The sequence below is a fragment of the Sceloporus occidentalis genome, unplaced genomic scaffold (genome assembly GCF_023333645.1).
Source record: "Sceloporus occidentalis isolate IW3139 unplaced genomic scaffold, rSceOcc1.0.p SCAF_2, whole genome shotgun sequence".
NCBI lineage: Eukaryota > Metazoa > Chordata > Lepidosauria > Squamata > Phrynosomatidae > Sceloporus > Sceloporus occidentalis.
Genome location: NW_028316982.1, coordinates 162032579 through 162049233, shown reverse-complemented (window position 1 = coordinate 162049233; position 16655 = coordinate 162032579). Strand labels below are relative to the sequence as shown.

General features: G+C 39.6%; 1 protein-coding gene across 1 annotated transcript in view; it reads left to right on the top strand.

The window, feature by feature from the left end:
* The window catches only part of LOC149319202 (NALCN channel auxiliary factor 1-like), a 449646-nt gene that overhangs the window by 422157 nt on the left and 10834 nt on the right, over window positions 1-16655 (top strand). The window contains exon 2 of the mRNA XM_089511256.1: window positions 12223-12394. Coding sequence (XP_089367382.1) covers window positions 12223-12394 — 172 coding nt within the window. The remainder of the gene's footprint in view (window positions 1-12222; window positions 12395-16655) is intronic.

The window sequence follows — 16655 nt, the reverse complement described above, 5'->3', positions numbered from 1 at the left end:
TCTCTCTACCCCAGAAATCTGAAATACAATCCATTCTACAGCTTTACCTTGTCTATGTTTAAGAGCTAGAACACAGAGAAGCATATTAAAAATCAGAAAAAAATTGAAAAGGAGACAGGGAGGGAGGCACTCTGTTTCGAATGAGGGTGAATCTTATGTACTTCTAGCTAGTTTGATGCTTAGTGAATATATTGGCTCTCATTTCTTGTTGTGGCGCCCATACTTAGGAGGGTTAGAAAAAGTAGTTAAAATAATAATCATAGAATGACTGTAATTATTAATACAAAATGCATTAATCAAGAAGCACGTCTCAATAGAAACCTTAGCAAAGATGAGCTCACATCATTTGAGATGACTAGACTATTATGTTATATACATTCTAATTACATGTAGTATCCGATACCAACTGTACTTATTTCATCAGAATTGCCATGTTTGCAGTGTAGCTCTACAGCTGAACAGGATAAATGAAGAGTGACATATTAAGGACTATTCCCTTCGTTTCTCATAAAGAGGCTTTCAGTAGAGTCTTAGCAATAACACAAGGATTACCCTCAGCATTCCTACCTGCTTTCAGAAAGGAGAGGAATCTGTCTGTGGAACAATGTAGTCAGAATGCAGTACTTTGTATTAACATAGCCATTGCTATGAATAAACCAGTTGTACCAGGTGGTCATCCAGCCTTATTATCTTTTAAAAAAACAATTATATTTTAAAAAAGACAATAAAAGCAGATGAAAGCACATTAGTAAACTTCTTATCCTACTGCCACAAATGGCATTGCACAGTCTGGCACTACCTGTATTTAAATGGTTTTCTTGTTCTACTTCTTATAATTCTTACTCATAATGTTCAAATCTGCACAGTGACTCATAATTTTTTAAAGAACCTTTCCCCCCACAACAGATCTGTGAAATAACCAGTATTAGCTCTAACACTTTCCATGTAAAATTTTCCAAATGTTTGACTGCGATAGAGTTAGAACTGAAAATTTAGACATAAAGGGTAGGCAATTTGTGACCCTCTAGATATTGGACCTTATCGCACTCACAATTTTCAACGTTTTGGGGATGGAAGGAAGGTAATCCGTCAGGCAAAAATCACGCCCGTCAGGACTGGACACGAACGGGTGCACGCCGGGGGGCGGAACGGGGCCTCTTGGAGGACGTCTTCGTGTGCGATAAACTCCATTTTTTGCAGGACGCACGCGCACACGAGCGTCCTCCTCCATCCCCAAAACGTTGAAAATTGTGAGTGCGATAAGGTCCCTAGTTGGGCCCTCTAACAATTGGCTACTCTGGCTAGGTATGGTGGGCATTTCAGTGCAACATCTGCAGGGCCAATCCTGTCACTAATTTAAATATATACAATGCAGACTTTCTTTTCAAAGTTAAACTTAGTTGTGGATACCTAACCTGGAGTTACACATTCGTAATTCATGATCTCTACATAGCCGCTAGATTAGGGGACATGTAGGCACTGTGAAAGTCCCCTATTCCCACTTACCACTGTACAGCAGTCACTGTGATTGATGGGGGTCCATTCCCCTGTTGCTTAGGAAGAACCTGACGTATTTCTTGTCTCTCTCTCTCCCCCCGGTGCATGGAGGAATTGCAACAGGACCCTGCTTCTGCCTGTTGCAATGTATATCACTCATGGAAAGGGATACACATGTCAGTCAGCTGCTTCCCAAGTGATAGGAGAATAGACGTCTGTTGATTGCAGTGGCTGCAGACTGGAGTGGGCTGAAATGCCCTGCATGGCTCTGTAGCTATCATAGTTATGTATTAGTAACTGCCCAACAGGGTTCTGACCATAAAGTATATGGTGCATAACATATCATGCATAACTCAAGAAAGCTAGTAGCATAATAAAACCATCACCACAACGATAAAAAACAATACAAAATGCATAAATAAACTAAATCCAGATTTAGAGTTGTAACCTGCTACACTTCAAACTATGCAAGTAAATCTTAAAATACAAACCATCAACTTTTTAAAAATCAAAAATTGCATATGTAGACGGCAACATTAGGGACCTAAATCTTTGCTGGCTGCTGATTTCAAAAGTTTTTTCTCTATTGAGTGAAATGATGAAACTTGTGCATTTTGATCCCCCCCCCCCCCCGCCATAATTCAGGACTTTTGGAAATAAAAATGATATGTGAGAAAATGTTGAAAAAACTCCCCCCCCCCAAATTTCTTATTGTAGTCTCTCAGTTTGTCAAAGTTTCTCATTGAGGACAAGAAAAAAACCTAGCAGTTCAAAAGCATGTAAAAGTGCAAATAGATACATATGTACCACTTTGGTGGAAAGTTAACAGACTTCCGTGCAGTCATGCTGGCCACATGACCACAGTCAACACTGGCTCCCCCGGCTTAGTAATGGAGATGAGCACTGCCCTCTGCAGTTGGACATGACTAGACAACCTTGTCTAAGGGGAAACTTCAACCTTTACCCTTACTCCATAAACCACATGCATTACATACCAAATTCTCCTTCACTGGTTGCTATCTCCTTTTTCTCTCCTTTACTTCAGTCCCTCATGGTTTCAAAGCTATTCATCATTTCCAAGCACTTTGCGCTTGTTTGCTATGACCTGGGAACAGCAGGAGCTATTCTTGACTTCTCACATGGACAGGTTTTTCTTCTACCCTGTTTCCCAACAATCTCTTCACCCATTCCAACCAAAAAATTATTCTTTACCCTACCAGGGCCTCCCTTCTTCTGTGATACTCCCAACTTCATATCTTCAGTCACCTTTGCACCCCCAGAATAAGTTTCTGCAACACTGGAGTCTTGAACAATTGCACATGAACAATTACACAGTTGCACTGTCAGCTTCCTATTTTTTTTGTTCTTGTTAATGCTTTTTGAGAGAAGGGGGGGGGGGTGAATAAATGAAAAGTTTTGAAAACACAAGCCAATCATATTGTGGACCCATGCTTTTCCTTGTATTCAATTCTAAAATCCCCTGTGCATACCAAAATATTTGGATACTCAAGTCCCATTATATATAATGTGTAGTAAAATTATGGTCCCTCAAAAAATGGCAAAAGAAAAGTTTGCTTTTTGAATTATTATCTTTTTCAAGCTGTAGGGGTTGAACCTATGGATGTAGAATCTGTGAATATGGAGAGCTGGCTATAATTAGTTATTTATGTGTTTATTTAATTTATATCTTGCCTTCCTCATGGTATGGGACTCAAAGTGGCTTACAATAATGTCTTTGATTTCCTTCAAAGGAGGGATGAAAGAGAGGAGAAAGAAAGGCTGCTTGAAATCTCTGTTTGATTTGAGACTCTGAACTGTAGTTGTACAAAACTGTGCAGCTAACTAGGTGCAATGCTTTGCTGAAAACTCAGGAATCCAGAAATTCTAAACAATTATTAGCAGATAAGGAATTGTGCAGAAATGCATTTCAAAATGCTGTGCCCCAAATCAGTGATTACCATCCAGCCTGGTGAATTACAGACAACGGGTGGAAGACAGTCCCCTATTTTCCACCCACAAGATACATTTCACCCTGCCTGAGGTGAAATATGAAGGCAGGGAATAAAAGATGGTAAGCCATCTGTGCAGGCTAAGGGCTGTCCTATCAGTAGTTTTCATAACAATCATAAAATGGGTCTGCACAATGCCAGAATACATTGGCAGAAGGCACAGGAGAATTACAGGTTGGTGAGTGGTCTCTGAGTGAGCCAGGCATTACAGAAAGATCAAAATTCAGTCTTCAGAATAAAGCAGAAATGCTCCTCCAGTCTTTTAGAACTGATATGAATGTTTGTACCTGATGAATTGTACTTCAAAGGTTTGATAATCAGTGTGGACAAGGAATTGGTTTATCTGTTTTGACACTCTCTTTGTTCAGTGCTATTCATCTTGCTATGATATATCTTGATCAGGAGAAAAGAACATACCCTTCTTATTTTAATATTATGCTACACTGAAAGATTAGCAAAGAGGCTTTCTAGTGCTATAGATTTGGTTCATAGGGATCCAAATGCAAACCATTCCAGGATTTAAATAATAATGGTGAAACTTATATGAAGAGAGGGGTAGTGGTATTTGAAAGGGTGTCATATTGAGGCTGGAAGAAGCTTGTTTTCTGCTGCTCTAGAGAATCAGACCCAGAGCAATGGATTCAAAGTACAGGAAAAGAGATTCTACCTAAACATTAGGAAGACCTTCCAGACAGTAAGAGCTGTTCAACAGTGGAATATGGTGGAGTCTCCTTCTTTGTGGATTTTTAAGGCTGGGTGGCCATCTGTCGTGGTATGTTGATCATGAGTTCCTGCATGGCAGGGGGTTGGACTGGATGGCCCTTGTGATTTCTTCCAACTCTATGATTCTGTTATTCTAGAGTAGTGGACTCTGAGGAAGCCCAGCTTCAAATCCCTGCTGGCGTATGAAGTTCATTGGTGACGTTGGACCAAAAACACCAGAGGGGTGTTGTGAGGATAAATGACGTGGGGGGAACCATGTATATCACCATGAACTTGGAGAAAGACAGAACAGAAATGTAATTAAGAAATAGTAAATCAAATAAGAAATGTCAGGAAGAAAATCTTCTAGAACATGGCCACATAGCCTGAAAAAACCCACAAAACCCCACAAATAAGTAATTGTTTCTCTAATGGTTAATCAAAATGAATGGCAAGAAATGTAGAAACAGCTCAGCATACTCACGCCTAGTTCACAATCCAAAGGGATAAGAGAAGTTTTTATTTTGTCACAGATTTCTCAAGATACAAATATGAGTAGGAGATAATACAGTTAGCCCTTCTTATACACTGATTTTTTTATACATGGATTCAAGCATCCACGGTTTGAAAATGTTCAAAAAAAGTATAATTTCAAATATCAAACCTTGATTTTCCACTTTTTATAAGGGACACCATTTTGCTATGTCATATTTAATTGGATTTAAGCATACATAGATTTTGTAATCCACGGAGGATCTTGGAACCAAACCCTAGCGTATAACAAGAGTCCACTGTAGAGTACAACTAAAGGCATGGTAGCAGTAAAGTAGGACAGTCTCAAAGAAGTGAAGGAAGGATACACAGAAAGAAAAAAACAATATCCCACTCTTCCCTGCCCCCTGCAACCCACCTGATCACTTCCAGCCAGAGTTTGCTTTTTCTACATTGGCAAAGAACATTATGTTTTAGCACCCACAGCACATCAGAGTTTATGAGCCAGGTGCCTTTGCTGCAGCAGTGAAAATACTTATGTAACATATTTACACCCCCACACATACAGATTCAACCCACAATTGCATTCCAGCTGACACACTCAAAACTATATATCTTTGGCAATCTAAGTAATAAGATGCAACTACTTTGGACCAACAGCTTTTACTGTATTGTCAAGCTATTCACAGTTGCAGTTGTGCTTGGGATCAGAGGACTGTGTGGATGTCACCTATTATTAGTTTAGCTCATATTCTTTTTTTAAAAGGGGGTGGTTGGGAAACCTCCCACCTTGTAAAAGCTGGATCACAACAAATGATCATCTGTAATCATTGCCTATGCTATCTGGGTCTGATGAAAGTGGCAGTCCCAACAGTAATTGGAGAGTCAAAAGAGAATATTGCACAGGCCCCTGGAACAGGCCTTGTGTGTTACAAAAGGGTCCGTGATGAGGCTGGAATGAATGGGGGACGCATTTTACCCCACACAGGGAAGTCCAAGTTCCGTTCCGTTCCCTTCCCTTCCATTCCGTTCCCCATCCTTCCCACAGGAGGCGATTTTTGTGAACTGTTGAGCAAGCGTTCTCAAAAATTGCCTCCTGTGGGACAGATGGGGGACAGAATGGAAGAGAACGGAATGGAACAGGGACTTTTGTGTGTGGTAAAATGCGTCCCCTATTCGTTCCGCACTCGTTCCCGGCCCCTTTTGTTCCGGCCCCAATCCGGGTCGATGCGATAAACTCTATTGCTTCCCATAACAGCAGGTCTTTAGAAGATGAACAAAAGGCTATAGTGTTTGGGCCTTTTCTTGAAGCCTGGAAGTTTGAAAACTACAATCACTTAAATTAGCAGAAGCACATGCCAAATCTTAGCACAGGTAAATATTTGAGAGTCAGCGGTCCCTTTCTTTGCTAATGTGGCTTCAAATTTAAAAGGAATAATATATTCAGTATTTGTGATTTACTAACAGAGCAGAAGCATATGTGATAAGATCAACCAAGGCACTGAAAGCACAAGAGACTACAGAGTTATCTGCTTCGGAAGCCTGCACAATTTATAAAGCTTCTTTCAAAACAAAACAGTAGAAGTTTCACCTAGACTTCTATCACACAAATAATGAAAAGCAACAACAACATGGAAGCTCTCCTTAAGCAATTAATATTGGATTTGTAATATGAATATTTTCCCCTTCAAGGTACAATGACTAAGATCCAACTGAAAGTGGTAATCATAAACCACAGATTAGCAATAATGTGTTTTTTTAAGCTGGTCACCTAGCAACTTTGCCACTACCTGCTGCCATTGCAAATAAGCTGAAGATAACAGCTTTGTGGGTAATTATAGAAATTAAACTTTTACTGGCACAAATTAAAACTAGAATAGATAAAATGAAATAGGTTTAAATTGAACCCAGTTCTCTAGGAAATTACCCCCTTTCAAGTTTCCAGCTGTTGAATTTACAGTTTTTATTCTTTTCCCTCCTCCTTTAAATTCTCATTGTGCTTTGGGTGAAAGACAGGCATACAGGGGAAAGGAAAAATAATCAGTTATTTGATATTGCTTTTTACAATTGCTGGTGGAAGAAAGTACTTACTAATCCCCTCGGAAGGGCTTAAATGACCATTATCCAGTAGCCCAGGTAAGAGTAATATTAAGAATTGTAGCAGGTAATTATTTTTCATAAATTCTTTGTTTAAATGTACATCCTGCCCTTTCCAAAGAGGTTGAGTACCTGAAGTGTTTCAAAATAAATTCTAGATTTGGGGGGGGGGGGCACATTTAAAATAAATAGAAACAAACCTTCAATTAGCCTTATCCCCCCTAGAAAATGTATTCACTTGCTTTATGGCCCCTTACTTCTTGCCTACCTAAACTAGAAGTGAAGTGGGGGACATGGAATGCTGCTGCATCACTACTTTAGTTCCTGCCCTATTTGTCTTGCTTTTACTGCCCACCTACCTGGACTTCTGGGCAAGATATCCTAGTGCTGCCTTGTAAGATGTTGCAGCAGGCTGCTAGGGCTGTAAGGTGTTTCCCCTCTGCTTAATTGTTGCATGCAGTGAAGGCATATAGCAATCCTGGGATCTTTTCTTACCTCAAAATGTCCCAGATGACAATGTGCCTTTTTTGTAATGAGTTCAACAAATACCTAAGTAATAACAGCAACCAAAAACAACAATTAGGAGCAATTTGGATGAGGAGAGAGAATTAGGTTTGCTACCTATAAGATGCAGAGATTTATTAAACAAATTGACAAGAAAGGCAAACAGAAGATGAAGGGAAGCTATTCAACAAAACAAAATGAGATTAAAGACTCAACAAGGCCAACTCATAAAACAATCAACAACTGCCTATACCTCATCACAGCTCTTTTGTGATGTGCTGCTAACACTAAATGAAGAGTCTCTGGAAGCTGAGAACTGATTATATAATTTCAATGATCTTCCATAATCTCTCTTTGATGGGAAAATGGTGCAGAGACTTTTGCCCCCAACCTGCACAGCAGAAGTGTAAATAAACAAAATGCAACTCCTCTTTCCCCCTCTGCATCCCACTACCTTGCCGTTTTCATACATGGACATGTAGAAAGACACTGAATTGCTTCTTCTGCTTATATGTAATATCCACATCTCAAGAATGTCCCAATACATTTTGGACTGTGCAGTTGCACTTTAGATTCAAATTGGGCCAATCTATTTCAATCCAGAGCTCACAAAAATCTGTTCAAATTGGACTGATTCACTTTCTGACTTGGGATTTGTCCAAACTGGTTGCATAAACCCAAAATCAATAGATTTGTTAGGACCTTTTTTGTCTTAGCCAGATTTTGTTTGTTGATAGGAAAAAGTGTACATGGCACCTTTTACAACTGCAGATTTCAATGTTGTACAGTGGCTACATCATAAATCTACGTCTGTGTGCATTTTGCAAGACAAAACTGCACATATGAAGGTTATTTCAACAATTATATCTTGCTTTTAAAAATAAAAAATAAATTATATATATATATATATATATATATATAAATTAAACAAATATAAAAATGTAAAATACAAATAAAAAAATCAGCCTATCGTAAGAGAAGTTTTCTTTTAAAAATAATTTTATCATTAACATAAATTAATTTTATGTAATTAACATAACTAAATTTTAACATTTTAATTTTTTGCACTAAAACAACAGAAAGAAAGAAAAATATCTCTGACCAAAAAAGAAAAAGAAAAAAAGTTCCTGACTGTAGTGAGAAAAAAGGGAAAAATTAGTCTAATTACAGATCTAACTAATGAGTATATAGAGATCTTGTAGCACCTTTGAGAGTAACTAAAGAAAGAAGCTGGAAGAATGAGCTTTAGTAGACTTAAGTCTTCTTCTTCAGAGTCTATGAAAGCTCATGCTGCCAACTTCTTTCTTTAGTTAGTCTCAAAGATGCTACAAGATCTCTCTACGTACTGATTTTATAGACTGACATAGCTATATCTTGACATCTAACTAAATAATCCTACTGCATTTACTAAAAAAAGTAACCACAAATTATTACATTGCTTGATTTCTTACTGCTCAAAAAGCCATAAATAATTTCTGATTTTTCAAAGTCTTCAATTGGTTTATTCTTTAGAATCCACATTAATTTGGCTATATGGGCTAGCTCAGCAGCCTCCACAATTCATTCTTTCATTGTTGGTGTTTTGGTCCATTTCCAAATTTGAGCAAACAATATTATTGCTGTTGTTGTCACATATCGAAGAAATAATCCATTTTTACTCTCCACTTCTGTATCCATAATACCTAATGAAAATATTTCTGGTAATATTACAAAATCTACTTTTTGAAAAGAGAGGTTTTCCGGTGCTTCTGGATGATATATAGGCTTTGTCTTTGCGAAGAGAAAGTGTTACATCTAGAGCTTTCAACATGTATGCCTGTTCAACTTACTTGGATAGGAGCAGTTTGTTATTCACAGGCTGGCCAAAACGTGGGATATCAAAGAGAGAGAAGAGAATATCATACGAACGCAATCATGCATATTCACGTTATTGCACAAAAGGTTACCACACACAATCGCTGGCAGTCCGAACGCACTCCGAACGCAATCATGCGTCAATCCACAGTTAAGTAAATTTGGTGAACTAGTGAAGTCACAAACCCTATTCCTAGGCAACTTCGTACTCAGTGTGCTGTTGTTTGGTGTGATGTGCATGTCTTCTTTGGTCCTGGTTCTCCCCCCCCCCCCCCCATATGAAAGGGGGGGGGGTTCCCATGAAGCCACACTGCAATTCTGCTTCAATTTTGCTTCCGCTCTTCTTTCAGCATTGCTGGGGGGGGGGGAGGGGCTGCTGCCTGCTAATTAAGAGGCATGGACCGGGAGCTATTGGATAACCATTATATTCACGTTGTAACGTGAGAAGAGTAAATATATGCTCATTTTAATGTGAATACAGCATGTTCTTTCAACCATTCTTGCCGCACCCCCCCCCCTCCAACCTCTTTTGTAAATGGTGGGGTTCCTTGGTTCCTCTCTCTCATTCGCCTAAATATGCTATGCTCCAGTCATCTGGAGTCTCACTGAGCATGCGCAAGGGTGTCAATTCACAATTAAAAACCCACCAATGTGATGGCTTACTTTGCACAGAATGTGGGTCTCATTCGGGGAGGCCATTACAGCGGATTTAAGGTGTGATAAAGTAATCACGTAATTGCGTGAATTTTCAAATTGACCTCACTATCTTCTCTTTTGAAATTGGGGGTCTCCCATCCTGTTTGATAAACTCCGGAGTGAAAAAGAGAACCAGGATAGGATCTGGTAAGTCAGGAAGAGAGCTAGATGAAATATAGGAAAATGCTTTATGAGAAGCTATTGAGACATTTCCCCCCGAAGGCCTTTTGCTGGTCCGACACAGAGAAGTATGAATGAAAATGCTTGTTGATCAATCATAATTTTTACTATGGCAGGACAGGAGACTGCATAAAAGGTCTGTGATGCTCACATCAAAGCACATTGGGAAATGCAAGCTTGTTATTGAAAGAGCAGGCCAAAATGATCTTGTCGGTGGTTGGTGGTTGAGGACTTGGAGCTCAGATATGAAATGCTAAACTATTTATAGATATCTTTATAGACAACTCTTCATTGTCGTGCCCTTTAATCTTGATATCTGGATGTTCAAGTGATAGAAATAATTATATTTATATAGAATATTTCCTCACAGATCAAAGTACCTGCAGTGTATTTCTTCTGACTGCTGTAAACTGGATTTGATATTTAGTTGCAGGGAGCCAGCACCACCTTCTGTGATGATTTGCCATTTACTCTGCATACTGTAGCTGTAACAGACAAACTGATCAGTGTATCACTGCCAGAGGATCTTCCTCATACTTTATTTGCACTGTTCACAAATCCCTATTCTCCTAGTTTATTGCAGGATTATGAATTTGGATTGTTGCAGAATGGTGATTTTTGTTTGGTTGCTTGGTTTGGGTTTTTTTTTTAGCTGTAGGCATAGCTAGAGGCGCACACTTCCAGGCAGACAGGAATTACAAGCATCTAACAATGGATTTTGGCTGCTGGCAGAGGGTTGCAGGAAAGGGCAGAAAGAGGGATTCTCCTATTCCATCTGCTTTTGCATTTATAGGAGCTCTTATTTGGGCAATCTGCTGTTAGAGTGTTGAAGCTGCTCCTTTCTCTATGCTCAGTCTATAGAATTGTAAATAAACATCAAGCCTCCAGTGATCTCCTTCCAGAAGGAACTAAAAGAGTACTTGGGAAAAATCACCTGATTGAATTACAAGTTCCATGGATGGGGGATCTGGGGTTTTTAGCCAAAAAATAAACTTTTCCAAGGTGTGAAGCAACCCTGTAACTTAGGGTAAGGTATACGTTATATTTTGTTTACAGAGAATTGGACTTAACATTGCAGTGACTGAATTAACAATAGTGGAAGGCCTTTTGAAATGCTGTTTGCTGGAAAAGGAAAGAAAGTATGTTCTGAATCCTATTGTCTCTTCAACTAGACTTACTGAATCAGTGGGACTGACATACGTGTTGATTGATCATTGAATAGTTTATTCAGTGACAGAGATAGAAAGAATATTTGTAAAATAGTTGAACAATGTCTTTCTTGAGTGTCAGGAAACTCAGGTGAGGACAAACCAGGACTGATGAGAATCCTCACAGGTTAGGACTTATTTTGTGCAAGTTGTGGACATGGGGTTTTGTGGAGAAAATAGCAAAAGAGGCATTTTTTTTCTATGCAGAGAGTAATACTTATGAAAATATTTCATTCTGTGCAAAAAAATAAAAAATCCATGTGTAGAACTGTGGATAGTCTTCAAGCACTTCAAAAGTTTTAAAGACTTTAACACAGCAGGAAGAAAATGATTAAAGTTACCCATTGCTTCCTTCCAGAACAAAATTAGTAAATAATTACATCCCTGTTCAATGGATCTAGGATCATTAGGATGCAGGCCTAACATAGTTTTTTCTTAAAGCCTACAGTTGGCCATCCACATTTGCGGGTTTGACTTTCGCAGATTTGATTATGCATGGAATATTTGTTGCTACCTCTATTGCTGCCCTATGCCATTTTTAATAGGGGACTACAAGTCTCACAAGAGTGAGAATGTGCAGCAAGGCTTGCAAATCCCTATTTAAAATGTTGTAGGGCAGCAACACATGTGGCAGCATGCCTCTCCAGTCACCTGCTTCTGCTATATGAAGGAACCCTGCCATCTCGAAGGCATCGCGGTGGGTTGAATCTGTGAATCATACTTTTTGTGTATATTAAATATGGGGGTAGGCTAGAGTTATTCACATTTTATTCACTTTTACAGGGGTCCCGCACCTCTAGCTCCACAAATGTGGAGGGCTGATTGTATATTAGTTTTAATTTTAAAATAAATCTTAGTGCAGACCCCTTAGAATTTCATACTGTATATAGTGCACATGGCTTAAACTGATAGTTTTGCTTTGTCTTGTTTATATGTCTGATTTTCTTCTCGTCTTTTCTTCCCTCCTCCCTTCTTCCTCATAGACTGTCTACAAAGCCTGGCTCTGTTCCCAGTATTTTGAAGTCACACAGTCTCACTGCAACCACACAATTCCTTGCAAGCAATACTGTTTGGAGGTTCAGACAAGGTGTCCATTTATATTACCAGACAATGATGATGTCATCTATGGAGGATTATCCAGTTTCATCTGTACAGGTATGGCAGATTTCAAGAGCAGTTACTAACATGCTTCGCTAAAGGCAGCACTATATTTTTAGTCTAATTAAAATCATTCTACTGTCATTTTTATTACTAGAGCCAAGCAACTTTCCAAAGTTTTAAAGCAAGGGCAGCTAAACCTTTGAGAGCATTATGTGGAAAGACCTTTGCCCTTTCTGGGTCATTAAAGCAGGCAGAGGGGAACTGGCTGAGTGGTTAAGGAGAGTGGTGAATGGCTTCTTGCAGCAAGGCTGGTTATCATCCTGCTTTTTAAAAAGTTGTGGTTACGCCTGTACTTAAAAAGCCCCTTTTCAACCTTTTTTTTATGGGGGGTGGGGGGGTGGGAGGAGTTCAGGGTTCTTTTTTTTTTTTTGGTCAAGATCCTGGAGTATGTTGTGGACATTTCCAGGGTTCCTGGGAGAAATAAATTATTTAGATTCATTTCATTCTGATTTCAGGTCTGCATATGGGGCAAAGACAGGCTCTGTTGCCTTGACAGATGACCTAAATGAGGAACTGGATGAGGGAGGTTCTGCTAGACCTCTATCCTGGGCTGCCTCTCCGGGGTTGGATTTGTGGACACTGTTTTACAGTGGTTCTAGTCCTTCCTAGAGAGGCAGTCTCAGAAGGTTGTGCCAGGGAACTCCTGTTCAATATTCTGGACATTGGCCTCTGGGTTCCTCGGGGCACAGTTTTGCTTCCCATCCAGTTTAATATCATGAAATGACTGGGAGAGGCCATCTGGGAGTGTGAGGGTTCGGTGTCATTAGTATGATGATGATACCCAATTCTTTTTCTTTTTGTCCTTCCCATCTGGCGCTAAGGAAGCTGTTTCGGTACTAAACCAGTGCGTATTAAATAACAGACTGGATGAAACAAATGAATGAACCTCAGTCTAGAAGGCAGATTTGGGAAATAGGGATTCAGCCTGTGCTGGCTGGAGTTACATTCCCCCTGAAATCCAGCTTCATAGATCATCTTACTCATGGAGATCCAAGTATTGATGACGGCTGGGAATATGATTGCACAATTAAAACTAGTGTGTGAGCTGCACCCTTTCTTGGAGGTGTCACATCTGGCCACAATAACATATGCCTCAATTGGATTACTGTAATCCAAACATGGGGCTGCCTTTGGAAACTATTTGGAAATTTCAGAGTGTTCAAAATGATGAAATTAGACTGCTGACCAGGACTGGTTGTAGAGTGCATGCACCTCCTTTGTTGAAACAGCTTCACTGGTAGCAGTCTGTTTCAGGCACCATTCAAAGTGCCGGTGATGACCTATAAAGGCCTATGTATCTTAAATTTTGAAAATTATAACAAGATTAAAGCATACATCATTAAACATGGACCCAGACACACACCAGCACAACACTTAACATGATATGATTCTGCCTGTGTTTGATGATGATGATGATGATGATGATAATAACAACAACATTTATTGTCTGAGAACAATTGGGGCGGCTAACAAGTTAAAAATATACAACATATCAAATCCCTGGTACCCTCCCCCTTTAAAAAGGTATTAAATCTAACAAAGAATTGAAACCATACAGGTTAAAACTGACCGAAAGGTCAAACAACAAGACAATACAACAGAACAACAGAACAATAATCAATACAACAGTGATCAATGGGAGCAGCAGTATCTCTTTATGAGAGTTTCCTGAGGCCGGGTTGGCTATTCTGGAAAGGCCTGCCAGAAGAGATCCATCTTAACAGCCTTTTTAAAGCCGTCTAAGGATGTAAGCAGACGGATCTCATCCGGCAGGCCGTTCTACAGTCTGGGGGCGACGATGGAAAATGCCCTCTGGGAGGTAGCCGAGAGCCTAGATTTTTGTGGTTGAAGTAGGCCTCTCCCAGAGGAGTGGAGTGCGCGGGGAGGATTGTAGGGGAGAAGGCGGTCCCAAAGATAGTTTGAACCCAAGCCATTTAGGGCTTTAAAGGTGATAACCAACACCTTGTACTGGGCCCGGAAACTAATAGGCAGCCAGTGCGGGGACTTTAGAACCGGAGTAATACGGTCTCTCCTAGATGTTCTGGAAATTACTTTGGCTGCCATATTCTGTACTAGTTGCAGTTTCCGGACCAGGTACGATGGTAGCCCCATGTAGAGCGCATTACAGAAATCTAGAAATGAGGTTACCAGCGTGTGCACAACAGTCTCAAGATCCCTGGAAAGAGGGATTTCTCTCCATCCCACCACTCCCAGCCTTGTCTGGTGAGGACATAGGAAACAGTCTTCTTGGTGGCTGCTCCTAGGATATGGAACGCCCTCTTGAAGTAAGCTCAGTTGCCTCCCTCTGTGGCTGCATCTGCACTGCAGAAATGATCTGGTTTGTTACCCCTTTAACTGCCATGACTCAATGCTATGGTTTTCATCCTGCCTGTGGGTTAAAAGGCTGCACAATGGGTGTGCTGTTTTTTTAAAATGTGAAACATGTTTCACGTGTTTTTTTAGTTTTAAATATACATGAAAGTTAGTGTTTTAAAAGTAATATTTTAACTGGATTGATGCTTTTTAAAATGCTTGCACTGTATGTTGATTCAATTATTTTGTTTTATCTTGTATTGTAAGCCATTTTGAGTTCCATTTGGGGAGAAAGGTGGGGCATAAATCAGCTAAATAAAATACGTACATACATACATACACTGGACCTATATGTAAACCTACTGCTCCCATATTTCTGTTAACTTGAAAAACAACCAAGCCAAGTTCTAAAATAGTATGGGGCAGCCAGGATCTCATTAAGGAGAGAACAGGCAATACTTACAGGGAGAACAGTTAATTATTGAGTAGGAACTATTCTTTATCATACCTGCTTTTGACACTGCTATTAAGAGTAATGTATGCATATAATATCATGGCTAATTAGATCTGTTGAATTTACAGGACAGAAGAACTTTATCTTTGCTTTTAAAGATCCATAGCTTTAGAAAAAAGATGGGTAGTGTTTCTTCCCATGCGGAATGCTTCTGTAAGACAAGAGCTCTGTTTTTTTAAACAGCTCAACGGGACTGAGTTACCTTACAGCTCCAACTGAATCATGCCCTTTGGGATCATGCCCTTTTTTTTTTTTTTTTTTGATTAGTTGGTTTTTAATGTGTAGTTTTTAATCCTATACAGTTTAATCTTGTTTTAAGGGGGGTATTATGTATATATGGTTGTATTTTAACTTGTTGTATGCCGCTTTGATTGCTTGGCAAAAAGGGAGATAGAAATAAAAAATTATTTATTATTTTATTATTTATTTTATTATTATTGCCCTCATATTTTTAATCTGGGGAAATGGGAAGGTAGTCTGGACAAATGAGCAGAGCTTTGAAATATAGCTTTCAGACCATTCCCCAGTCAGCATCATTGCTGGCCATGCTGATTGGGAGATTCTAAGATCTCTAATTCAAAAAGAAACTTTTAAGATGCGAAACCAAGGATGCAAGACTTTTTTCTTCAGTCCTATGCACACAGCCATTGCAATCCAAATAATCAGCAGTGAGCCAAGAATCAAACTCACACCTTCCACATGAGAGTTGGAGTCCTGTTAGGCAGTTACCAAGGTGTAACCTCAAGTTATGCACTTATGTCTGTTTTTATATTCACAATCCCTAGTTTATGGGCTACATATGGAACTGTGAAAGTCTTCCAGTGGCATGACTAGGATTGGCGTCACCTGATGTGGTAACAATATCACCATATCACACCATAGAGAATCCTTAGTAATGTTTTTTTGTACTAATGTTACTCATAATTCCTATATATCAATGAATTTAATGGCAATAGTTGTGACATAAACAACTAGCAAGGAGTACAATCAATAGGGATCTGTTCCCCTGTCATTCAGGAAAGAGCTGGCTGATGGTCCTACCCTTCTTATTTGAGTGATCTCCATTGCAAGGCATAATTGCGACAGGGCCCCTGCTTCCAGCTGTTGTATCAGAGATCACTCATGAGAGGGGATAGAAGCATCATTTAGCTACTCTCAATCAACAGGGGAACAGTCTCCAATCAATCGCGGTGGCTGCAGCCTGGTAAGTGGGGACTGGGGTGTGGGTTGGGATGGGAGTCTCTGCATAGCACTCTAGCACCTTAACTATGGTCTTTATGTATTTGCAACTCCCCAACAGGATCCTAGCCCATGTTCATCAAATGTTCTAAGAATCATGAAGCTAAGAGATTCATATAACCTAAACTAAAAATTAAACTCAGTTCATGGAATTTCAGCCTGTACTCTGTCTGTTTCTGCAGAGTAAAG